Source organism: Pipistrellus kuhlii, unplaced genomic scaffold, assembly GCF_014108245.1.
Source record: "Pipistrellus kuhlii isolate mPipKuh1 unplaced genomic scaffold, mPipKuh1.p scaffold_m20_p_15, whole genome shotgun sequence".
NCBI lineage: Eukaryota > Metazoa > Chordata > Mammalia > Chiroptera > Vespertilionidae > Pipistrellus > Pipistrellus kuhlii.
This window is the reverse complement of record NW_023425460.1, coordinates 38,961,375-38,988,224: the sequence shown is the minus strand read 5'-3', so window position 1 is coordinate 38,988,224 and position 26,850 is coordinate 38,961,375. Positions and strand designations below refer to the sequence as shown.

The 26,850-nt window shown below is 43.4% G+C and overlaps 1 protein-coding gene across 1 annotated transcript in view; it reads left to right on the top strand.

The window, feature by feature from the left end:
* LOC118719484 (guanylate cyclase 2G-like) overlaps window positions 1-26,850 on the top strand; it is a 31,371-nt gene continuing 4,521 nt past the window's right edge. The window contains exons 1-17 of the mRNA XM_045582218.1: window positions 1-384; window positions 2,040-2,388; window positions 4,197-4,306; window positions 4,478-4,663; window positions 6,195-6,339; window positions 7,988-8,123; window positions 9,241-9,350; window positions 10,027-10,190; window positions 10,717-10,851; window positions 12,586-12,669; window positions 13,389-13,493; window positions 14,210-14,281; window positions 18,590-18,758; window positions 20,089-20,244; window positions 22,465-22,642; window positions 24,469-24,609; window positions 25,892-26,084. Coding sequence (XP_045438174.1) covers window positions 1-384; window positions 2,040-2,388; window positions 4,197-4,306; window positions 4,478-4,663; window positions 6,195-6,339; window positions 7,988-8,123; window positions 9,241-9,350; window positions 10,027-10,190; window positions 10,717-10,851; window positions 12,586-12,669; window positions 13,389-13,493; window positions 14,210-14,281; window positions 18,590-18,758; window positions 20,089-20,244; window positions 22,465-22,642; window positions 24,469-24,609; window positions 25,892-26,084 — 2,817 coding nt within the window. The remainder of the gene's footprint in view (window positions 385-2,039; window positions 2,389-4,196; window positions 4,307-4,477; window positions 4,664-6,194; window positions 6,340-7,987; window positions 8,124-9,240; window positions 9,351-10,026; window positions 10,191-10,716; window positions 10,852-12,585; window positions 12,670-13,388; window positions 13,494-14,209; window positions 14,282-18,589; window positions 18,759-20,088; window positions 20,245-22,464; window positions 22,643-24,468; window positions 24,610-25,891; window positions 26,085-26,850) is intronic.

Below are 26,850 nucleotides of genomic sequence, written 5' to 3'. Positions count from 1 at the left end.
ATGGCTCTCTGGGCAAGTGCTGAGGCTCCACTTCAATCTGGGCTCTGTTTGGGGGTTGCGTGCCATGATTCCCACCCAATATTAGTTCTAGCACTCTTTGCCAGTGTGTTGGTGACTTGGCTTGAGGCTGCTAAACTCACTGTGGGTTTCCAGGCTCCCTGGAACATCTCCCATCCATTCAGTGTGCAAAGGCTGGGCGCAGGCCTCCAGATTGCCATGGACAAGGTCAACTCAGAGCCCATGGACCCTGGAAACTTCAGCTGGGAGTTCACTTACGCCAACTCAACCTGCAGTGTCAAGGAATTTCTTGCTGTTTTCACCAACCAGGTCCAGAGAGAACAGATTTCTGCCCTGTTTGCACCAGTATGCCCAGAAGCAGCAGAGGTATACAACCGTCTAGAAACTCTGGCTGAGTTTCCATTAGAAGGGGTGGTCTTTAAAGATGATGGGACAGATTTGAATAAGCTCTTGACAAAGAGGCATTATTAAAATAATAATATGTAAGTCTTGGGTACCATTTTTTTGAGATGTAATTAAACCATGTAATTAAAACAGGCAATATTCTCTTTCAAGAAAGTCTTTCAAATCAATAATTGTAAGTTGTTGATGTTCACTATCAAACTTGTTGACCATTTGTGCTTGATATTGTTGTACATAGACTTATTTTTTATTTTAATGCTGCCAGGCACATGGCTCAGAAAAATTAAGAAGAAAATTAATGCTTAATTTTTAATTGAAAAAGATCTTTGTCTAAGTTTTTCCTTGGTGTGTGTAGGAAATTATTCAGTGACAGTAAAAGTAAGTGAGAAAGAAGAGAATAGGGCCTATTCTAATAAGCTGGGCAAGCAACTGAGAGATACCAGTGACTTGTATCTGTTTAGCTAATGGGATTAATTTTTGTGGAAGTCCTTGGGAAGCTTATGCTTAGGTATTGATGCAAAGCCTAAATAAGAAGGAGCATCACAGTTCTTACTCTCAAAAATACTGTGGAACTATCATTCGTGGATGATGTAGAATTAAGTTCATGTTTTAATTAGAATTTTGTTTTCTTCTGAAATTCCCCGTTTGGCACACACTGTCCAAAGCCTACCTATCCATTTTTCAGTCAAGCTCAAATGCCATAGAACCTTTTTTCACCTCTCCATCCTCACCTCTACATCCCTAATTCCCAAATCAAAAGTAATTTCTTACTTTTCTAAACTCTTATAAACCTATTGTCTATAGTGAATGATCTATTGAAATCTAGTAGCTATTTTTGTATGTCTTAGATCTTGTAATAAACCATACACTTCTTTAAGAGCAAGGTCTGTAAAATGAATAAGAAATGAATAAGAAACAAATTAAGAAAGAAACACTAAAATAATGAATAGTAGCTATGACTATGGGCTCTGGGTCCATACTGTCTATATTGCAATCCTGCTCTACTATTTGTTAGCTTTGTAACTTATATCTCTGTGTTTCTATGTTTGTCATCTATAAAATAGGGTAATGATAACACCTACCTCATAGAAATGTTGTAAGAATTGAAATGATATGTGTAAGCTCTTAGCAAAGTGCTTGGCACATACACTGAGTGGCCAGATTATTATGATCTCTGAATGAATAATAATCTGGCCACTCAGTGTATATCTTATACAATAAAAGGCTAATATGAATATTGTTCCCTTGACTAGAAGTCTGACCAGCAGGCAGGCTGGCCAACCGACCATGTCCCCTCGTCCTGGCCAAACTGCCTGGACCTCACCCATGAACAAATTCATGCACAGGGCCTCTAGTTTATATATACTGGGTGGCCAGATTATTATACATTCAGATATCATAATAATCTGGCCATTTAGTGTATGTCATCATTATTCTTGTCCTCTGAGGTCTTGCATCCTCACATTGGCTACAAAGCATTATCATCAATATTCCAAAAGACAGGCTCCAGCATGACCCATAGAGTCACTGAATTAAAAATTTATGCAGATATCTCACAATGGAGTTTGAGTGCAGGATAAATTCAATTATGAAAAGTCATCCTTTTGGTTACTTTCAAGGTTATTGGTTTTCTGGCTTCTGAGTGGAATATCCCCGTGTTTGACTTTGTTGGTCAAATAGCAACATTGAAGAATGACTTCTTGTATAATACCTATGTGAAGCTTGTGCCACCCATGCATAAACTTGGTGATGTGCTCCAGAAAACTCTCCAATATCTGGGCTGGAAATACATCGGGATGCTTGGAGGACATTCTGGGACTTCCTCCTGGGATAGAGTGGATGAGCTGTGGAGGGTTGTAGAGAATGAACTCAAATCCCATTTCACCATCACTGCCAAGATCAGATACACCAACAATGATCCAGCCCTCTTGCAAGAGAATCTTAGGAACATATCAGCAACTGCCAGGGGTAAGTAGAAAATAATCTTCTATTGCTTATATTTGAAGAGACAAATAGGAAGAGCAGATATAAACCCTTTATTTTTTTTCTTTGGGTGTAAAAAAGCAGATAGAAACAGGGTACAAAGTTAATGATACATAAAAACAATTTTCCTTTTAGGTCAATATCACCATCACCAACTATTTTTAATCTAAAGCAAAATCCTGTATGCTACAGTGTTATGATTCAGCTAGAGGCCTGATGCATGAAAATCCATGCAAGAGTAGGCCTTTCTTTCCTGGCTGCTGGCACCCAGGACCCAGGCTTCCCTCCTCCGACTGCCTGCAGGCACTTGGAGCATAGGATCTGGAGAAAGACAGCCTAGGTCTCTAATACTTTCTAGCTGTGTGATCCTGGGAAAATACCTTTACCTCTTTAGACCTCAGATACCTTATCTGGAAAATGAAGATAGTCATCAACTGCCTACCTCATAGAAAAGTGAGGATTGCATAAAGCCATGCCTGTAAATTCCTTAGCACTGGGTCTGGACATAGTAACTGGGTAACATATTATATCAATTACTCTTTTTTTTGTGTGTGTGTGTGTGTTTATAAGGCTCTTTTCTTTTTTAAAAAATGTGTTTTTAAAACACATTTGCAGAGAGGAAGATGGAAGGAGAGAGAGATAGAAACATCAATGATGAGCGAGTATCATCAATAAGCTGCCTCCCGCATGCCCCTTACTGGGAATTGAGCCCACAACGGGGCATGTCTCCTGACTGGGAATCAAACTGTGGGTCAATGCTCAACCACTGTGCCACAATGACCAGGCCTAAGACTCTATTTTCTTTCTTTTTTCTTTCTTTTTTTTCTTTTATATATTTTATTGATTTTTTACAGAGAGGAAGGGAGAGAGATAGAGAACTAGAAACATTGATGAGAGAGAAACATCGACCAGCTGCCTCTTGCACACCCCCCACTGGGGATGTGCCCGCAACCAAGGTACATGCCCTTGACCGGAATTGAACCCAGGACCTTTCAGTCCGCAGGCCAACGCTCTACCACTGAACCAAACAGGTTTCGGCCTAAGACTCTATTTTCTAGCTGCATTAGGATGTGACTCCTGTCTGTTCTTTAATAAACTAAGCCTTTCTAGCTTTGGCATTTTGGGACTTGCTGATCTTGGCCTGCAGTGCCACCCACATCCCCAATACCCATCCCTTTCCCCATGATTCACTGGTATACTGTTTACCTGACTGTCAGCTCTCTGGGGTAGGGGCCTTCTGCCTTGCTCATTGCTGTATCCTGCCCTTAGTTAACACAGTGCTTGGCACATGGTTGGAGCTCAAATAAATACATTATAATTTACCTCCATTTATTACATTTGTCTATCCTCAAAATGCATGCTGATTTGTTTGAATGGAAGAAAAGTACCATAGCCTCCTCTTCCCCCCACCTCCCACCCCTGCCATTCCACCTAGATAGTCTGGGTTCAGATTTTAGGTACTCCTTCAATTCCTCCTGTGTGGCTGGTGATTAACAAGCCAGATCTATTGTTCAGAGCTAATGAAACAGAGAAATGGGAGCTCAGAAGTGGTCTTAACCTTTTTGACTTGCATTTTGGGAGAGAGCTTCAGCTAAGACTTCAATTCATAGGGTAAATCTGCCAGTGGGTGCGCTGCTGGTGCTATACTCAGGATAGTTCCAACATTCCTCTTTCCAGAAGCATGCTCAGGAAAAGAAAAAGTTCATGTCTCATTGGGAGCAGTTTCAAGCTAGACTTTAAAAAGCATACGATTATGTGCAATTGGCTGACTCTGTGTTTTTCCCCTCTTGCAGTTATTATCTTAATCTGCAGCTCAGAGGATGTGAAAATCACTCTGCTAACTGCAGAGAACCTGGGACTCCACACAGGAGAATTTGTCTTTGTCGTTTTGCAGCAGTTGGAGGTGGGTGCCAATGAACCCCCACATGGTTCCTGCAAGAGGTAACGAGTATGGAGCACTGGCTATGTTTCCCAGGATTAGGATGTGGAAGTTCAATTTCAACCATGACTTGACACATTTCTGTGCTCAGAGTATATCCTTCAGAATGACTACACTGATTTCATTATATTGCAGGACAGTTTTTGGAAGGAGGTATTAACAAATCAGAATGGGACACATTTCCCCACCATCTACGAGTCTGTGCTTGTCATCACCCCCAGCTCCTCTGGAGAAGGTCCTGGAGAGGAAGGCTTCCGACACGAAGTCTACCAAAGGCTGAGGGGGCCACCTTTCCACAGCTCCATCTCTGCAGAGGAGCAGGTCTGAGATAGGGTCTCACTGCACAGGTCCCTGCCTTCCCTTTTCTGAGGATATTTGGTTTTGGCTTTAATATTCTCCCTCTTACTTCTCCTCTTCTTTACCCCTTCCCCCAACACACACATACTTCCTCATCCTCCACAGCTGAACATAATCAGTGGTCTGCTGCTGTCTGATGAAGTCTGCAGAGGAGGACAGAGATTATTGGGTTACTGAATGGCTTTTGGAGTCAGAGATCTGGGCTCCATCCTAATACTACTATTTTTTTTAATATATTGATTTTTTTTACAGACAGGAAGAGAGAGGAATAGAAAATTTAAAACATCTATGAGAGAGAAACATCAATCAGCTGCCTCCTGCACAACCCCTTCTGGAGATGTGCCTCCAACCAAGGTACATGCCCTTGACCGGAATCAAACCTGGGACCTTTCAGTCCGCAGGCTCACGCTCTATCCACTGAGCCAAACCAGTTCTGGCTTAATGCTACTATTTACTATCTGTGAGACCTTGGGGTGAATTCCTTAACTGCCCTACACCTCAGTATCTTCATGTCTGATAATGACATCTGCCTCTAGCCTGTGGTTTTGAGTACCTTATAACATAGTACATAGAAGCAGTAGAATAGAAACCAGTGGTACTCAGACCGTGACAATGTCCTTTCCTTTCCCAGAATTGAGAACCTGAATGGAGCAGTCAGAAATGTGGAGCTAGAACAGGTCAAGGCAATCAGATGGTCTGGAACAGGGAGAAGTCAGGAGAGAGAGGATCAGCCAATGCGTAGCCCCAGTGTGTATGGGCTGATGGGTCAATGTCTGATACCCACAAAGAATTTGTTAAGAAGGACTGTGGGCCAGAGCTGGAGCTACTTCCTGCGACAGGCCACTTATGACAGGGGTTCCATCAGGAACAAGGTGGCCGATTGTGGATCCCAGCACACAAGGAAAGATGATCAATCAATAGATATTTGGGAAATTGTCTATTAAGTGTCAGCTTTGTACAGGGTCCTATGTGGGCACTTGCATGTTTGTTGGCTAAATGAACAGACAAAAACATGTATTAAAGACCTACTATGTGCCAGGTAGCATAAGAAGTAGAATATCTATCCTACCTCATTAAACTGTGCTTCTACTCACCAGGACAGTAGCTTTATCCCCATTTTATAAATGAGAGATGAGATTCAGAGAGGAACTTATGGAACTTACCCCAAATTTCATAGCCAGTAAGTTGAAAAACCAGTTTAGCTCCAAAATCTACTTGCTTTCAATTAAACCATATGCCCACCCGCCTATGGCCTAAAGAACTATTCCCAACCTAAAAGATCATGTGATCTAGTAGGGAAAAGTGAAGATTGTGATGCCCAGATTCAATAGCCCATGTTTGGGCATGCAGAGGGCCCTCCCCTTGCAGTGGAATGGATGGAGAACATGTTATACCGTTAAGACGATGGAGAGAAATTCCTCCAAACTGAGCCATGGGCTGTGACTTGGGAGGCTGAGGGCCTATTTACACCCAGTATTTCCTTCCCTCCTTGAAGGTGAGCCCTTACTCTGCCTACCTTCATGACTCGGTCCTGCTCTATGCTCAGACTGTGAAATTCATGATCAAGGCCGGAAGGGATTTCCGGGATGGACGGCAGCTGGTCAGCACTCTGAAAGGTTTTAATCAGACCACATTACAGGGTAAGTGGCTTGATCGCAGGGGTGAAGGGTAGGAAGGTCAGAACTCAAGCCTGCCCCCCCTGTTAGTTGGCCTCTGAGCGGTTGAACATGTGATTTAAGGCCTCATTTAGGACCCACCTCACACTGAGTTATAGATTTCCTTTCTCATGGAGATTCCAGTCTTCCAGAAGGGCGAGGGAGGGGGAGAGGCACATGGGGGGGGGGGACAGGGAGGGGGGGTAAACCTCCCAGTGGCCACAGTCCATTCTTCCCGAGTTATACAAAAGGCTGCCCAGCCCAGCTGAAGGGGCCTCTGGGGTATCTTATCCCTCCCTCCTTCCCAGAGAGTTCCCTCCCACAGCTGCTTTCAAACTGGACCACCAAGAATAAAACTCAAGAGAGTGGGACCTGCCTCTTGGGGTTACTTCCATGCTCCTTCCCATGCCATCCCTCCCTGATGGGGCCCTGGCTTCATTCATGACTCTCCATCTCTAAAGATGGGGCCAATCCCATTTGACTTTCCTTGTCAGGGTGAGGATAGGCTTGGACTTGGACGCGAACTGTTTTGAAATCACCCTGGGAGCTGATCAACTATGTCATCTTTCTGTACTCCAGTTTTCTCATTTTGTAAGACACAGATAATACCTCCTGCCACGTGGAATAATAATAGCTAGCATTTACTGAGGGCTTACCGTAAAGCAAGCTGGGTGCCAAGAGCTTCTGCATGCTATCTCACTTAATCCTCATACACGCCACCAGCTAGTAGTACTGTTACTACCTGTATTATAGTACACAGGTGAGTAAACCCAGGGTAGAAAGGCTATGTACTTGTCCAAGATCACACATTTCCTTCAGGATGTGCTCATTCAATGGTGGCTGCTTATCTAGGGGTCTTGCCTCCAGCCCTGCTTGTTAGGAGTGGATGATGGCCCCTGCTCTGCAGGGTCCCCTGGGATGAGGTGTGTGAAATCACTGCGACCCCCATATGCCGGGCACATATTAGGTGCTTAATAGATGATAATTGTGTGCTCTGTCCCCAGGGGCAATAAATCAGCAGTAAATCCTGTGTCAGACCACGGGCTCTAGTTTGGGGTGTGGAAGACATGAACTTGACTCCTCCAGGATCTCGGATGTGTGCTTTATGCATAAGGTTGACCACATCCTACATGAGAACAAAGGATACCCGGACCAGGACTGAGCGCCAGGCCAATGCCTGGGCACAAACCACACCCTGGGGGAAAGGGGAGAACAAAGCTTGAAAACTCAGCCCTCAGGGCCTGCAGGTGGGGTGGAGGAGGATTGTTGCACTGGAGGGGGCAGCTTCCCCAGTCCCAGCAGCTGCCTCCATGTTATTTGGCCTTTTTTGATCCCATCTGATTGTTCTTAAGAAGCATAAGTCTTGGGTTTCAGTTGGAAACTTTTTTTTAAAAAGCATAGGCCTAACAGAACACATCTGCCTGTCCCAAGCGGCTCTTCAGCTTCACCAAACTGAACTTTCCCCCCCTCTCTCTTCCTTGACTCTCTCTCAGATTCCCTGAAACGGAAAAAAAAAACAAAAAACTCACACTGTTTTTGGTGACTGCTGGGAAGGGGCTTTGGCTGGTCTGAGTTTGAGTCACGAGTCCCTCTTTTTCTCTCCTTAATCACTTGCAGTCTCCTCTCTTTTCAGGAGTCACTGGCCCAGTGTTTGTGGACTCTCAGGGAGAAAGGTGTGTGGATTACTCAGTCTATGCCCTACAGAAATCCAGCAATGGGTCCTTCTTTCTGCCTGTTCTTCGCTACGACAGCTATCAGAAAGAAATCAGGTACTGGGGGGATGTTTCTTAAACTTTAGAACATGCTACAGGAAGAGATCTGGAAGGCGAGAGGGGCTGGGGGCTTCTCTGGATGACCAGTTTGGGATCCAGCTCCCAGAATCCACTGCCCATTGCCTGGTGCGCTCTGAATGATTGACTTTGAGTCTTTAAGGGGATCTTGCCCTTGATTGTGAGATTAGCTCAGCCACTTCCGATTCCTTACACTTTCGGCTAACTGCACCTCCACAGGGGCCCAGGCTTCCTCTGCTCACTAGCAGGGAACATCACCTGGCCCATAGTCTCAGAGACAGGCCCTGGACCAGGGTGGTGTGGAGCACAGCGCCCCCTAGAGGGATGAGAGCTCAGTCAGGGAAACAGACTCCTCCAGTCAGCCTGCCTCCAAAACAGAGAGCCCTATGGACAGCAGGACCTGGTACCCAGGAAGCTCTGGAAAGTCTATTTTCATCACTCAGCTATAATTGAGAAAACTGAAGGGAAACTAAAGCTTAATTCCATTTCTACCTGCCTCTACCGTCACCACCCTGATCTGACACTTTTCCCTCTCCTACTCTTAAGGAATTTTATTGTGTCAAAATGGGTTGGCCCAGGAAATAAACTAACCATGGAGGACTAGGTCTTCAGGATTGTGGAAATGGGCATTCTCCACGCAGGGGGAGATGTTTTTCCTCTGTGAAATGTCAAGGTGCTGTACAACAAGATTTTTTTCTAACAAACACGGGAGCAAGTTCCAGCAACACTGGAGAATTGGCACACCATCTTTTAAATTGGAAATGACATGGTTCACATCAAAAGATTGAATCAGTGGTTCTATTCTGCAAAAAGATATTGCTTTTCCATGAATTAGATTACCTGGAGGCTGGATTCCAAGAGCCTAGGTGAGGTGGGAAAATTGGATGGATCAGTGGACATTTGAATTAAGAGACCAAGGCCTACTTTTTTGCAAATGACATGTGTATTTCATTTGCCCTTGCTATACCTGAGGTAGAGACAAATAGAATAAATCAAATGGGCATTGACCTTTCTCCTCCCCCTCCTCTTCTCTCCTCTTCCTCCTCCTCCCTCTTCTCCTCCTCCTTCTTCTCCTCCTCCTCCTTTGTTTTTGAAGACCCATGAGGAATTTCTCCACTATTACTTGGCCCCATGGCTCCCTTGCTGCAGACAGACCTGGCTGTGGATTTGACGATGAGTTCTGTGAAAGTGAGCTTGCTTTCACAGGTCAGTATGTGCTCCTGGAGAAGGTAGCAGGAAAGGATTCTCCATAGCAGAGCTTTTCAATAGTGACAGCACTATAACATGTTGGGTGAGATAATCTTTGTTGTTGGGGGAAGTGGGGACTGTGCTTTGGAGGCTGCTTATCAGCATCCTTGCCTCCACCCATAGATGCCAGTGGTAGCTTCTAGTTGGAACCACCCACGTATCTCCAGATATTACCAATACCCCCTAGGGAGGCAGCGTCACCCGCCTACCCTGTTAGGAACCTCTGTTCTAAGGAAACCCAGCTCATGAGATTCAAAGCTCAGGAACTTCATTTCTAAGGAGGTAGAAAGTCTGGATAGGGAAATGTTGCCTGATGGTTAGGGGTCCCACCCTGGAATTAGATGGATCATTCCTGAGAAACAACCATGAGGAGAGGACATAGTAAATGCTTAATAATAAAATGTGGTGGTGTTATTAGAAGTCCTGACAATTATTTCTGTACAATGAAAGTGTCTATTCAGAGGAAGAAGTGAGTGCAGTTGCCATGGGAACCAGAGGAAGGTCAGAAAGCATTCCTGGAAAAGTCATGCGTAGGTGGCCTTGGAGGCTTCTGCTCGGCAGGGCCAGGATGGACAGAGATATTCTCATTTCTGCTCTTAGGCAGCCTGAGTAATGATATGTCTGTGTCCTCCAGGTGTGACTGTTATGATTCTTCTGATGACCTTCCTGGCCACTGTCTTGGGAACTGCCATCATAGGTCTGACTTTAAGGATGCAGAAGGGAAAACTACAGAGGCAAAATAGAGACATTTGGTGGCAGATTGATTATAATGCCATCACTATTCTGCCCCAGGACAAGGTAAGGCCACACTTGGCACAGACTTCTGGTGACTTGTGGCAGGGTCCTTTTCCAGGAGCTTATGAGAACAGAGACCAACTCATGTATAAAGTGAGCAGTTAACAGAGAGGCTCAGGCCCTGAGTTCTGGCTCTAGGCCTACTGTTTCCTTGCTAAATATCTGGGAACATCATGTCTGGCCTGTTACTGAATACTTAGAATGATCAGGTGGTCCCTAAAGTTCCCTTCAGATCTGTTACCCTGTGGTGTAAGTTCAAATATTAAAGATGTTTTATAGAAAGCATCTAGTTATCTTCAATACCACATTAAGTCCTTTAATCTGCTGATGAAGGCATTAGGAGGTGAGTTAATTAAACGTTTTGACCAACTATAGCAGGTTCATTTTTAAGTTGATAATTTATAATTTTATATGGCCTGAGAATGCTGTTACATAAACTGTGCGACCTTGATACTTATTTTCCTCATCTACAAAAGTGCACAGTCTCTCCATTACTTGCTCCTGCTGCTGGATGTGTCCTGTCTTTCAGCCACCCCAGAGGGGCACACCTGTGTCGAGAGAGAACAACAGCCACAAGTCTAGTGTGAAGATTTCCGGAGACATCTCCTTTGTCCAGAGTCAACAGGGGGAAGCACTCTTTCATGCCCCAGTAGGGCTTTATGAGGTACTTCTGAGAGCAAGGCGGCCGCGTGAAAGGTGTGTCTCTGTCCCATTCTCTGCATGTCCCTTCTGCCAGGGCATTCCGAATAGGAGGGAGTCTCCAGGTAAATGCCAGGTAGCCTTCTGACTCCAAACTCATGTTTCTCAACCTTTATGTGCCTATGCATCATTGGAGGCTCTTGTTAAAATGCGGGTTTTGGCCCTCGCTGGTTTTGCTCAGTAGATAGAGCTTTGGCCCTCAGACGGTAGGACCCCAGGTTCAATTCCAGTAAAGGGCATGTACCTAGGTTGCAGGTTTGATCCCAGGCCCTGGTTGGGGCACGTGTGTATCCATGTTTCTTTCTCTCTCTCTGTCTTTCCCCGTCTCTTCCACTCTCTCTAAAAATCAATTGAACAGCCGAGACCGGTTTGGCTCAGTGGATAGAGCGTCGGCTTGGGGACTGAAGGGACCCGGGTTCGATTCCAGTCAAGGGCATGTACCTTGGTTGCGGGCATATCCCCAGTAGGGGGTGTGCAAGAGGCAGCTGATCGATGACTCTCTCATCGATGTTTCTAGCTCTCTATCTCTCTCCCTTCCTCTCTGTACAAAATCAATAAAATATATTTAAAAAAATAAATAAATAAAAATAAAAATAAAAAATAAAAATCAATTGAACAAATATCCTCGGGTGAGAATTAACAACAACAACAACAAAATTGCAGCATCTGGTTCAGTAGGTCTGGGGCAGGGCCCGAGACTCTGCATTTCCTCTAACAAACTCCCAGGTGGTCCCTATGCTGGCATCTATGTTAGATTCATTTTTTTCAAATAGAACTTTCTATGAATATAGTAATAGTCAAAACTGCCTCAGTCCAGCATGGTAGCCCTTACCATCATGTGACTCAAACATTAGTGTGACTAGGACACTGAATTTCAAATTTTATGTAACTTTTACATAATTGGCATTATAGAGATAGTGGCCATATTGTTGGACAGTCCTAGAGCAGGGCTTTTTTCATTTTTGGTACTTTAGCACTGATGGATCAGTCATGGGTATGGATGCTTCTACATATAAACCAGCAGCTACCAAAGCTGGCAGCATAGCTCCCGCCTGCCCCTTCTCACCCTCTCTACCACATCACTGTGGCTGTCTGTGCCAGGCACTGAGTTAACAGTGTTCACATTTTTAAGATTTAATCCTCACAACAGCCCCATGAGATAGGTCTTATTTTTAATCTTCATTGTACAGATGAGGACATAAAGGCTTGGAGAGGTTAAATCCCTTACTTGAAGTTATGTTGATAGTCAGTGTTAGAAATGGTCTTTGAACCATTTCCAGTATTAACTCTTATGACCTCTACTCACTATTTCTCTGAATGATAAAGAGACATTGCTGTACAATAGAGAAAGTGTAGTGTGAAATCAGATGTTTCCATTCTGGCTGAACTCCCCACAAATGTGACCTTGACTGGTTACCTAACGTCAGGGATCCCATCGGGGAGCAGGCTAATCATCCCCACGTTGCAGGACTGTCTGTTCAATGAGTTCTTGTGTTGAGCAGCTGGCTCAGTGCCTGGACTTAGCACAGTGCCACTCTAGGGCTGTTTTGGGCAGTGAGGAGTTTCATGATCCTTTTCATAGGCTGACTTCTTCCCAGTCTTCCTGCAACCCCCCTCTCTCCCCTCCCCAGCTCTTTCCGAGTAGAGCTTTTTCTGGATCACCTTGAGTTAGAACATTCTGCTTTGTCTCTGGTTCCAGGGAAACTATGTGGCCATCTGCTATGTTGGTGACCAAGCAGAAGCCAGGATCAGGAAGCCATCTGTGCTGCAGGAAATCCGGCTGGTGAGGTCCCCACCCTGGGAGGAGACAAAGCTGCGCTGTTTTCAGACCCTCCTTGCCAGCTTCCTGTTCCCACCTGGAGTGGGCATGGCCCAGTCCAAAGGAGCATGGGTGGAAAGCAGCTTTCCCTAACTTGGCCCACCACCCTCATGACAGCCCAAATTTTAGACCTAAGATTTTTTGCCTGACTCAGGCACCCCCAGCCTGGGATCCTTCCTAGCCTTGCTCATTTCCCTTAATTCTCCCTGGCCTTCATTCTGCATCTTCATTCTCTGTATCTTTGTAATGGCTGCTCACCTCCCTTGAACCTGGTCTTTGGAGGAAGTCAAGTTCATGGGGACTTCTTACTCCAAATCTGGCCCACACACTGGCATTGACAGCCATCAACACCAGGAAGCAGAGCTAGGTCTATTTACTGTGACGTGATTTCATTTAATGCCCAGACTAAGGTTCAACTTTGATCATTCCTCTTGTTTATATGCTGGAGGCAGACTGCCTGGATTTGCCTCCCAACTCTGTCACTAGCAAGTGGTATGATCTTCAACATGTTACTTAACCTTTTGAGCACTAGTTTCCTCATCTGTAAAGTGGGAGCAGTTATATAGTTCTCACCTCCCAGGGTCTTTGTGAGAATTAACTGAAAGTATATAAAGCACTTAGCATAGTCCCTAACACAGAGGACACACTATATCATAAGCTATTATTACCATTATTATTTTCAGGTGTATGAATTAAGACACGAAAACATTGTTCCCTTCTTCGGTGTCTGCACAGAACCACCCAACATCTGCATTATCACTCAGTATTGCAAAAAGGGAAGTCTTAAGGTGAGTACAATAGGAAATCTTACCTTAGGTTTATTAGCAGCTGCTATTGAAGAACTTTTCAGTGCTTTTGCTCCTTTATCCAAGAACAGTTCTTCTCTAGTCTCATTATAAGACCTGAATTATCCTGTTGTGCTGCCTGCAGGGGATCAGCTTAGCAGTGGAGTTGCCAAGTATCTGGTTTCCTTTGTTCTGGATGGAAAATGGCTGGGCTTCGTTTTGTCTCCTTAGCTGTCACAGCTTCTCCTAAATTGCATTCCTGGGCCCATACTACCTATGGGATGTGACCATCTGCTTTATGAATAAGGAAGTGTTTATAAGACTCAAGACTGCATAACTTTCTCACTATTGAGTCAGGTGATGATATTTCCGGGGACATTTTTGGCTCTGTCTCAGGTTGTATGAGTTCTGGTCAAAACCATCCAATGTAGACCTCACTGGTTTGTCAGCCTGTGGACCAAAAGGTTTCAGGTTCGATTCTGGTCAAGGGCATATACTTTTGTTGTAGGCTCCTTCCCAGCCCGGGGCCTGGTGGGGGCAACCAATTGATGTGTTTCTTTCACATTGATAATTCTGTCTTTCCCTCTCTCCCTAAAAATCAACAGGATTAACAATAACAACAACAAAAGCCATCCAATGTAATAGAACCAAACCCATTTAAGAAGCTCACTGTGCTTCAGGTTGAATCCCTGGTGCTATTTTAAATAACTGTTTTTCAGGATGTTTTGAGAAATTCAAATAATGAAATGGATTGGATATTCAAGCTTTCATTTGCATATGACATAGTCAATGTAAGTATAACATAAGCCTATGTAAAGAACAAATACCATAGTATTTTTGAATTGTTCTGTGTCTTGGATTAAATCCAACTGTAATCTTTCCCCAAAATTCAGGTCTTTTTCAGATCTCCTCTTCAAAGAAAGTGATTCCACTTCTAAAATCTACCACTTCAATCAGATTTCCCATTCTTTTCTCTCTCCCTGACTTCAAGCAAATATCAAGAGAGTAAAAAATATTTTATACTAAAGTCAGAAGGGATGCTATGTTTACCCAACCAGGAAAGAGCAGGGCCCTTACATTTTGGGACAGAACTTTTTGCCCAAAGAAAATCTAATTACTACATCATAAAGCAAGCTGAAGAATTCCTAATGCTACTTCCTTTTCCCTAGTCCCTGATTCCTTTCCCCAGAAAATGGGGATCAGTGGCATAATAGCCACAAAGCTGTTATACAGGGGATGCAAATCTGTGAATTTATATATACAGGCAGAATCTTTACTTTGGGCAAAGGGGGCTGAGGTGTCTGTAAAAAGGGGGATAATAATAATAATAATAATAATAATAGTAATAATAATAATAATGGCTAAAATATATTTAGAGCTATCTTTGGCCCCAATACTTTCTAGCACTCTGTATATATTAACTTACTTAATTTTCACAACAAAATATAAGGTAGACCTATTATTAGCCTCATTTCATAAATGAGAGATAAGTCAGATAGGCTATGTCAATTAGGTACCCGAGGATGACATTCTCAACCTGAGCTAAGATATAGCTGTTCTTTCTAACCTCACTGCATCTGTTTTATCATAAGAGAGGACCAAGTCAATGACCTGGGGTTGGGTTCTGGTGAGGGAGACCCTCAGTTCGACAATCAGCAAAGCTGGGCATCATCTCTCATTCAACAGCCCATCCATCCACCAATAGATTCCTGTGGGCAAGACCCAGCCTGGTGTTGTGAGGGATACAAAGGTATAGCAAAAACTCTGTCCTTCTGGAGTATAAGGCTGTGATTCCTTGAGTGACTTTGACTTTTGGTCCCCTCTCTGGACCTCAGCCTCCAGGTGGATTAATGGATGAGGTTGGTCCATTGACAGTCCCAACTCTTTTATTGCTCATGGATTTAATTGCTCTTTGTTTAAGGAGCTGAGTCTTAATGGTCTGTGAGACTTCGATTTCCTGGGCCTTAATGGAAAGCAAGTTAGACAAATAGAAACCTTGCTGGTTTCCTTGTGATTGGGTCTCTATGGAAAAACACTGGGCGAACACTGTTATTTCAGTAAACTTTATTGAGCATCTGTTAATGATTTATCTCACTCTGGGCACTTTTGCAAGAAAAAAATGACTTGTTTCTAATTTGAAATGGTTTAAAATCTAGATAGAGGGGGGAAAAACACATGAAATGCACATATACAATTACTGATATTGGTGGTGGTGGTACAGTTATAAATTATTGAAGTGGTGGTGGTATAGTTATAAAATATTAATAGAAGAATATGGCATGGCATCCTCTCCTACTCTGGCTCCTCACCCCTTCCCTTCACCCACATTCTCTTCCTGCAGCAAACCCAGGGAAGTATGCTAGACTTCCAATGATCTGGTTCCTGTCCCCTTTCAAAATAGCCAATATCATTTATATTGGAGGTGAAGAATTCACTCACCAAAGTCTGAATGCCCAATAGATTTAGCCTTTCCAGTGTCACCAGTTGGTTTTCAAGAAGCATTAAGCCCAATGTTTCTCTGGAGAAATGCTGGAGTGGGTGAGAATGATAATTAAAGGGGGAAATCTCCCAGGTGGCATCATCTACCTTAGGTTACTGAGTCTATCCCCTACTCTGAGCCAGAAGGACAACTTGGCACCTTGTTCTGAAAGGATTGCTTTCCTTAGAAATAGAGTGTGCACAGGATGGGACTGGTTAAGGAGGTTACAGTGACCTAGATCAGGGCACTTTGAGGCCAATTACACTGCCAGCATTCTTTGAAAGGGGACTAAAAGTAACACAATTACTGTAGCCACTTAGAGCTTGCCATGGGTGACCTGACATGAATCCAGGCACTGGGCCAACCTCTGTGGGTCAGATTGTGTTTCTGGCCACCACATATTAATCATAAAAATAATTCCTCCCTAGATTTCAAGCCCAGATCTGGCCAGTTGGAGCCTTCCTGGAGAAATTTCAGAGGCAGCTCCAGCCAGGCCCCTCAGCCAGGGTTAGTTGAGCAAGTTGTACTTCCAACATGCGATTCAACTCTACTATCTCAGAACACAAACAGGCCACAACGATAAAGGCATATGTCTTCCTAACTTTCGGGGGTCAGGGGACAAGGGTGGGATATTCACTGTCCTGCAAATTTCTTTAATGCTTTCTGTATCAGTCTGTATTGCTAATGCAGTATTGGCTTAGGGCTCTTGCTGAAGTGGGACAGTGACTCAGCCTGTCATCACTGCTGGAAGCAGAGGTGAGTCCCTGAGCTGGTGCCCAGGAGGTCCAAGGACCCTGTCTCTCGGGTAGTAGTCCATTCAGGAGCCCCTCCTGGAACTTTGATGGTCAGTGCCTCCTTGTGGCCACGCCCATGGGTGATGTCACTTCCTTCTCAGCTGGGCTTAAGATTCACTTGAACCTGGCTGTCCTGTGTAAGGGTGTTAAGAGAATTCCTCCACAATCATTTAGGGTGCTGGGAACAGTAAAATCTAGTGGTTTAGAAGTAGTTGGGCTTTGTAGGTAACACAGCTTGGTTTCTATCCTAGCTCTGCATCAACTTTTTGGGAACAGTTTAAAACCCCGAGTTTCCTTGTTGTGAAACAGAAGGAGAATATTACCTATCCCAGCAAAAGGCTAAACATGATAGATAACATGTATTAGGTCCCTTGTTCCAAGTACTTCAATGCATAGTGCAAAGTAAGTCTCAAAAAAAGGGTTTATGATTGCTTATTTGTTCATCACGAATCCACATTACAGTATGGATGTCCCTGGAACCTCATGTCCTTGCAACTATCAGAGAAATGCCAACATCTGCCTCTCTAACCATGTTTCAAATATGACAATTCCATTTCCCAAATTGATCTCCTTTCCCTGTCCTTCCCAAATAACTTTCTCTCCTCAATTCTAGGCCTTTCTTTAAACCCCTCTCTGCCCATGGAAAGACACACCCCTACCCTCCCTCATCTCCTTGCTGGATGAGAAAAATCACTGCTTTTCTTTAAAAAAAAAAATCAAATTAGTCTTCTTCTTTTCCTCCCATATATTTGACCCCCTTTACCCTCTTTGTCTTTCTCCAGCTGGCTTCCCTTCTGGTAACCATCATGCTGTTTGTTGGTTTTATTTGTTCATTTGTTGGTTTCTATTTTGTATCCCACACATGAGTGTAATCGTGTAGTTCTTGTCCTTTTCTGGCTTATTTCACTTAAAATGATTCTCTCAAGAACCATTTATGTTGCTCCAAATTTCAATATTTCATTTTTCACTGTTGATTAGTATTCCTTTTATATATATACACCACATCTTTTTAAAATATATTTTATTGAATTTTTACAGAGAGGAAGAGAGAAGGATAGAGAATTAGAAACATCAATGAGAGAGAAGCATCGATCAGCTGCCTCCTGCACACCCCCTACTGGGGATGTGCCCTCAACCAAGGTATTAATACATGCCCTTTGCCCTTGACCGGAATCGAACCTGGGACCTCTCAGTCCCCAGGCCAATGCTCTATCCAGTGAGCAAAACAGCTAGGGCTGTACCATATCTTCTTTATCCAATCATCATTCATCAAGGGATACTTAGGTTGTTTCCAGGTTTTGGCTATTATATCCCTGCTTTTCTTACTCATTTCCCTTAGCAAGCTTTTTTTTTTTTTTTTTTTTTGATTCGGTAAATATTTTTTATCACACTTTTTCATTAAATTTAACTAGATATTTACTTTGTGTCATGCATCATGTCTGATGTCTCGCATGTGTGACCACATACAATTTCCATGGCCACCCTATAAGGTAGGGTTTATTGTCATCTCCATTTGGATGAGAAGAAAGATGCTGGTAGTGGTAAGGTAGCTTGCCCTCTTCTAAGTGGTAGAGCTGGGATTTGAACTCAGGACTATGATCACTAAGCTGGCCTGCCTTCAGGGACCAGAAATTGTTTTCTCCTTCCTTGGTGTCTGTGCCCATCTTGACTCCTTGGGTGAAGGGCCATGTCAGTGGCTCTTGAACAAATGAACTGAGATAGCTACGTCCCCTACTCTGAGTCTGCACATCTGTGTTCCCATCTGTCTCTTTTGCCATTGGTGTCCCTTGGCACCCGCTCTAATTCATTTGCTCATTTGCTCGCAGGGCATGCTGTTTCTTCATAGGAGCCCACTGAGGTCCCATGGAAACCTGAAGCTTTCCAATTGCCTGGTGGATGGTCGGATGCAGGTGAAGCTGTCAGGATTTGGGCTGTGGGAACTCAAGTATGGCCAGACATACAGAACCTACAATGAGAACTCCAAAGACCACTCAGGTAGGTCTTGGACCTACTAGCTTTTGGTTGAGTGGTAAAGAGGTTCATTCCTTATCCCATTTCTGCTTCCTGACACTCATGTGCACAGTACCTGTGGGTGGTGGGCTTTCCTCTGGAGCCAGCGGTATGTGGCTGCTTTGTTCACCCAAGGTGATAGGAACAGGTGGCCGGAGTCCATGGTGTGATGTCTGAGTGAGAGGAACTGGTTTTCATCCCATCTTAGCTAGGAGACCTGAAACAAGTCACCGTCCTTCTCTGTAGCCCTCTGTGTCTCATCACATCTTCCTACCTTCTAGAATGATGATCTGCCAGACGCTTTAAGGATGAAGGGTTTGGCAGTTCTGTTCTATCTGGGTTTCAGTATCACTTGAGTAACTTTTAACATTTTATAGGTGGCTGGGTCCCGTCCCGCAGCCACTGAATCAGAATATCTGAAAATGGGGCCTGGGCATTGCATTGTTTCTAAATCTCCTAAGTGATTCTGGTGGGTGTTAAAGGCAAGATCTACCATTGGCACTCAATCTCCTTCTCATGGGAGCAGTGGAAGCAGCTGATGCTCTTGCATCACACCTCCTACGTCTCTGGGTCCTGTTGAGCCCAGTGTCCTCAGCCCTGACCACTTCTCTCTGGAGCAGCACGTGGCAGCAGTTTTGCTGAGTGCATGTGGGGAGGTCCTGTAACTGGAGGTAGAATGTGTGTTACAGAGAAAGACAAAGAGGGCAACTTAGAAAGCTGTTCGTAGTCATTCCTATTTCTCTATCCTCCAATACATTTTTTTTTTAATGATCGTACCTCTAATAACACAAGGCTATACACCTCACTAGAAAACAAAAATGTAAGTATATAAAATATCCAGAATAGATAATTCTAGAGAGAAAAGGCAGACTGATGGTTTTCTGGGGCTGGGGATAGAGAGGGACAGGGAGAAACTGTTTAAGGAGTATGGGGTTTTATTTGGGGGTGTTGGAAATAGTTGGGAACTGGATAGATAGAGGTGGTGGTTGTAGAACATTGTGAGTGTACTAAATGCCACTGAATTCTCACTTTAAAATGATTAATCTTATGTTATGTAGGCAATTCAGAAAGGGAGAAGGAAAAGGAATGCCACCTGTTACTGCACAGCCACGAGTTAGTGCTGTTAACATGTTAGTGTCCATGCTCTGTATTCACACACAGGGACCCTGATTGCTCTGTAAGCTGGGCACCATGGGAGCTGACTTCTTGGGGGCTGGATGCTCTCAGTTCTCCTGAGCTTCCTAAGCTAGAAAGGGCAGCTTTCTGGTCCTGCCTGGAAACTCTCACTCCAGGCCCACATCTCCTTGCTTTGCAGAGCTCTACTGGACTGCCCCAGAGCTGTTGCGGCTCCCAGAGGCGCCCTGGTCAGGCACCACAAAAGGAGATGCTTACAGCTTCGCCATTGTGATGAGAGAGTTGATCCACCCGCATGCACTTGGGCCTTTTGAGGACCTCAATGAGACACCAGACGGTAACACTGGCAGCAGCTCCTTGGCAGGCTTTGGTGATCTGGATTGGCTTGTAAATGCTTGTATTTGTGATTGTTTTGGCTAAATGTTTCTTAATTTACAATTTATTTAATCCTTATTTTTTCTTTTAAAAATGTATATATTTTTAAAGAATTAGAAAACTATTACAGTTTGATTTTAAAAATCAAGGAACTCAGAATCACATAGTTTATTCTGTAACAGCAGCCAGATCCTATTAGACAATGAATAAGATTGTGTTGCTTCTCTACACAATAGCCTCCCCTGGCTTCCCATTTTGGGAGTGAAGACTAAGTCCTTACAATGTCCTGCAAGACCATCAAAGGCCTCTAAACCGGCCTCAGTGATCTTGTAAGTTAGTGTGCTAGGGCCGCCATAGTAAGTTGCCACAAACCTACCTGCTGGCTTGAAACATCAGAAATTTACTCTCTCGTAGTTCCAGAGGCTAAAAAGTCCAAAATCAGTATTCAACAAAGCTGCACTTCCTAGAGGCTCAAGAGTAGATCCACTCCAGCTTTTGGTGGTGGCCCAGCCTTCATGGGCTGGTGGCCACAGGGCTCTAGTCTCTGCCTCTATCTCCACTTTGACTCCTCCTCGAAATTTCTTCTGTCTGTAAGGACACTTGGCATTGGATGAGGGCCCACCTGGATAATCCAAGATGCTCTCCTCAACCCAAGACACTTAATTATATTTGCAAGACTTTTTCTTTCAGATAAGGTCATAGTCACTGGTTCTGGGGACAAGGACATGGACATATGTCTTTGAGGATCACCAGTCAGCCCACTACACCTTCCTGGTTCCATCTCTCATGGCTTTTTCCTTTCAGTCACACAGGCCACCAACATGCCAGAATATTCCCACCCCAGAGACTTTGCACACGCTGCTCCCCCTGCCTGAGTATCTTTCACCTTATATTTGCATATACAAATTTGCCCCATTCTTTTTTAGGGACTACACAGTTTTTCATTATAAATATATGCCTTATATTATTGATTAATACACATTTGGATAGTTTGCCATGTTTTTGTGATTACAAATTGCTGCAGTGAGCAGCCTTGCATCTTTGTGGACATATGTGAATGTTTCTTCAGGATAGAATTCTGCTCATGAAAATTAAGAGATAAAGACATTTTAAATATATTTATATATTTTTTATAAATGCTGCCCAATTGTACACTTACAAAGTATATATTCAGATCCGCCTCCATGAGGAGCATCCTGACCAACTAGAATATAGTAACTATGAACAGCTCCTTTGTCTTCAGTCTTATAGTCTCCAGTCATTTCAAAAGTTTCCTAAGTTGGAACTCCCGCTACCTCCACCCCCTTCAGTGAGGTCACATCATACATTTGTCACTCAGTTAGATTGTTTTGCCACAAATCTGCATTCTGTGTTGGGGTCATCCAATCCCCCAACTGATATTTTTTTTTAAATCAGCAGTCTTCAAGGTTCACTCGTTGGGCTGGAAGGGTCTATGGGTTTTGGCAAATAGGTAGTGTCATGTATCCACCATTACAGTGTCATACAGAATAGTTTCATCATCCTAAAAAAAAATTCAGGTCAACATTCTCTCCTCCCCAAACTCCTGGCAGACTCTGATCTGTGTTCTTTCTCTATAATTTTGCCTTTTCCAGAATGTCACACAAACAGAATCATGCAGAATGCAGCCTTTAAAGATTTGTTTCTTATATTTAGTAATATACATTTAAGATTCATCCATATTGTTGCACCTACAGTAATTTTATGGTAGAAACCATTGAAAAAAGAAAGTAAGTAGGTTTACAAAATTGGATTCAGAGCCAGGACTGAGTATATGTTACATAAAAAATCTTTTATGTAACATATACTCAGTGCCTACCACATGCAAAGCATTATGCTATATGCTGATGAAGGTGGACTGATAAAGCACACTGGGGATTTTTACTACAAAATGTGTATATACTTCTGAAGTCATATAGAGATATGCTTTACTTTAAGAAAAAGTTCTATTAGAAAAAGTTAATCTAAAAAACAGATAAATCAGGGGGTACTTGGAGGATTCAGAATATTTCTTATAACAAATTCAGATGTCTCTGAAATTCTAATCTGTTCCGTATACTTGAAACTTAATACACAAATTTAAGAGCACATCTGTTTAAAGAGAAGCATACTAAATGGCACAAAGTTCCAACATTTAGATATCTAAACCCAAAATGGATTTCAGAAATCCTCAGCCGAATCCGAGACCCCCAGGCATCGGTTCCACTGCGACCTTCCCTGCGAGAGGACAAGGTCAATGAGAAGATTGTGGTCCTGGTGAGGGCATGTTGGGATGAGTCGCCTGAGAAAAGACCCACATTCCTTTCCATTAAAAAAATTCTACGAGATGCTAGCCCCAAAGGGTGAGTTTGGTGTGCAACAGATTTTCTCCTCCTCACTGAGCCATTAGAATTTTGAAATTATGTGGCTGTCGTTGGTCCTCCCTCCCTCCCTCCTTCCCTCCTTCCCTCCTTTTTTTTCTTTCTTTCTTCCTTCCTTCCTCATATACTCAGTGCCTACCACATGCAAAGCACTATGCTATATGCTAATAAAGGTGGACTGATAAATTCTCCCTTTAGTTCACAAATGTTCCAAAAATGGGTCATACTTCCATTGCCCTCCTTTGTCCATTCCAGACATCACTAATCCATCTAATCTGTCAAGGTCCCAGGGAGATCAGTGATAGGGCCTCAGACTCTATTCAAACCAGCATTCCAAGGATCATGACTACTCAACTAGGATTGTGCTTATGCAATAAAGAATTATGCACCAACTTTAACATGGGTTATTGAGTTAAATTAGTCACTCCTCTCAAAGAATGCTCTCAATGGTAACTGGCTTTAAACCAGGATAATTACATCATCTACCACATTGAACATATGAAGGCACAGCCACATTAGAAGTAGCTGGGTTAGTAGGGGAAGCCCTGTGCTAGGAGTTAGAGGAGTCTACTCCTGATGTTGTCATTTCACTGTGCACCTTTAACATGAACAGCCCTATTATGTATTTTCCACATCAAAAATAGTTTAAAAAGGTATGTGTCAGGTAAGTTGATATGTCCTGACTTTTTACCCAGAAAATGTGGTTCCCAATGTTAAAGCAAGTATATTTCCATGTGAGCTTCAGAATTTAAATTTCTCTGAAGAGCCTTCTAAAACAAGAACCTATACGATCTAAAAATGCCCCTTATATCTGAAAAGAATACAAAGAATGACCTGTCCTAAAACTCTACATTTTTTATTGGTTGTGACAATAGTATGAAGGATGTTGGGCCAGTGAATGCCACCACTTACTGAGTGTCCACTGGGTTCCAGACTCTCAACATTGTCTCCCTGAATCTGTAGAACAACCCTGCAAAGTATGTATTATTATTTTAAAACTAGGGACCCAGTGCACAAATTTGTGCACCTTGAAAGGTACTTTGGGCCTCAAGGCTGTGGTGGGCACAGGAGTGGGTCTCAGCCCATCCTCCATGCCCCTGCCCAGCCCTTCTCACCTCGGCCTCCAGTCTCCTACCTGCCAGCAGCCCCATTCCCACCACCACGGCCAGTGCTGGGTGCTGGCAGTGGGTGCAAGTGGTGGCTCCAGTGCCGGCAATAGGTGCAAGCTGTGGCTCCAGCACTGGCTGCAGGTGCAAGCAGGATTGGTGCAGGTAGCAGGTGCAAACGCCGGGGAGGACCACAGTGTGTGGGAGCAAAGAATTTTCAGTAACCACCAGAGGCTTACCCTGATGACAGTGACCAGTGCCCCACCTTAGTCTGGCACCTGCGCTCACCTATTTTACCATCCCACTGTGGCCAATGCCCACCATGTTTCACACATGCCCCTGGTTGTCACCACACATCATGGCAATTGGTTGGTTGGTTGTCCCACATTTTGGTCCATTTGCATATTAAGGATATATATATATATATATATATATATATATATATATATATATATCCAGATGCAAAAACTGAGGTCAGAGGAATAAAGGATACAGATTGAGATCTCAGAGCCAATAAAGGTCAGGCTCTGTCCTACCAAATGGCCTCTTTGCCATTGTCACTTCACTGCTGCCCATTGGCAACCTGAAGTCAGAAACCTCAAGGGTGAGACATGTTTTCTTGGAATGTAAAGTTGGAGGTTGTGCTCAATTATGATCCTGAAGTTCTTAGCAAAAGACACTAACGTTTGGGTTCTTTTAAAGCCACGTGAGCATACTAGACAGTATGGTGAGCAAGCTGGAGGTATATGCCAATCACCTGGAGGAGGTGGTGGAAGAGAGGACCAACCAGATGGTGGCAGAGAAGAGGAAGGTGGACAAGCTTCTGTCCACAATACTGCCCAGGTATTCCAGAGTGTTGGGAGCCTTCACAAAGAGACCCAGGGGCAACAGCATCGTGCCAACTAAGTGGCCTCAAATTAAGAGAATATTTTCTTTGTCCTTTTTCTAAAAGGACACCTGGTTCATCTAAAATGGAACAAGCATTTCGCATGTAATTTGGTACACCTTCTAAAGAGAGATGGAGGCAAAAGACCTAGAATCCATAGGAATAGAGAGTGTAGGTCTTTTATTTATTTTTTAAATCTAAAATGTTTTCTATAACTTATTTTATTTATTTTTGAATTTAGGTGTTTATGGATGTACTTGACCAGCTTTGCTCATTTTGCTCTCAATCTTTAAAATACATTTTACATAAAAATTCCCCAAATGAAATAGTTTACTCTCAGATCATTTATTCATATATGTCAAATGACTACAAAATCCAGGCACTTGGTGTCTCAGTTACGAATGAGTTTTTTTACACAATTTATTTTTTTAATAGTCATCTGTATATTGTACTGTGTGTTCACCACTCAAAGGAAGAGGGTAAAGGAGGGATAAATGGTGATGGAAGGAGATTTGACTTGGGGTGATGAGACCTTAGGTTTTTTACGTGGAAAATGGTGGATGCACCAACAGGAGAGTGACCACTAGATGGCGCGCCAGATCCACGAGTCTAGTAAATTGCTACCTTCCCAGTGTTTCAGATTGTATATCCAAAACCTTTGCACAATACAATACAGTATATACCTAAGACTTTAGATTTAAAACTTGCTTTCTTTTTTTGTCTCTATTTTCACCTGTGCACTCTCTAAAACCTTGACAGAAGCCTCTTCTGTTAAAATTCCTGCACCCTTCTAAAAATCTGGAGCAAAGAAATGGGGTTGAGGTTTTGAATGTATTAATGAGAAATTGGTAGATTGAAGTAAAAATATTGACTTATAGATCAGTGAATGCTTACATTTGCTCCCACATCTGCATACCAAGTCTTTACAATCAAACTCTCTAACCATAGGGGGAAATAGAGTGCCCTGAGGGAAAAAATCATTTTGTGACCAGCATTTACGTGATCGGTTCCTCTCCTTCCCCATTAAAATACTTGTTTATACAAAATGCAGGTGGAGAAGCAGGTATTAGAAGAATCCTTCTAAATGATGGATTTTGTTGATATTAATCATTTTTAAAAAAAACCACACCTATGCCAATGAAACAAAAGGATCTACCAGGGTGACTTTGTAGGGAGGGGTCTGTAGGAGACAACATGACTATGACACTGCTAAGTAACTGTTCTTTTCTCTGGTTTCAGCTTCATTGGAGAACAGCTCATAGCTGGAAGGTCCGTGGAACCAGAACATTTTGAGTCCGTGACCATCTTTTTCTCTGACATCGTTGGATTCACAAAACTCTGTTCTCTCAGTTCTCCTTTGCAAGTTGTGAAGCTCCTCAATGACCTCTACAGTTTATTCGATCACATCATTGAAACGTACGACGTGTATAAAGTGAGATGCCTTGTTCCTGGGTTGAATGAGGGTGAACCGGCCCTAGACAGCAACCAGGAGGAGGGCGCAGTTCATGCTGATAGTCAATCTCAATTCATGGCAGAAACTCAATATTTTATTCCCATTTGTTCTCTGGAAAAGGGCAAGCCTTTAATCAGAGATGTTTGTACTTGCCAAGTAGTATGTGTTGTCCCCTCTGTTTTATCCCATTATTTTATCTCCCAGAAAACTCATTTCTGAAAGAGGCATTGACCTGCTGCTGGCTAATTCCTCTTCTTCCCTCCTGAATATATCCTTCAGAGCCGGAGAGATTTAGCAGATTCACTCTTCTTTAAAAGTTGTCTTTGGCTCTGTTACTGTGATCCTTAGCAATGAAAAGAAGAGAGCTTAGACGAGCAGTCTGAGAGCTAAAGGTGAGACACCAAGCTGCTGCCCACTGCTACCGTGGGGATGGATGAACAGGGTCGCCTAGAATGAAAATGGCTGTGGGAGAGGATAACAAAAATGTGCATGGCCTTCTGTCAGCGGGTGATGATGATGGCCAGCTGTATTTTCTGACTTTTCAGCTGAGGCCAGATCATGACTGCAGAGTGCCCATGTCCACTCATGCTTGGTGGGTAACTACAGTGTAGCAGTCTGACCATGATTTTAGGGGTGTTCTATGGCCCCGGAGCCAGGGAGGTTTGGAGGACAGCATAGTCATGTTCCTCAGTGACATATCCTCAATTATTATCCCCCAGTTATTGTTGCCTCTGTTCGGGACAAA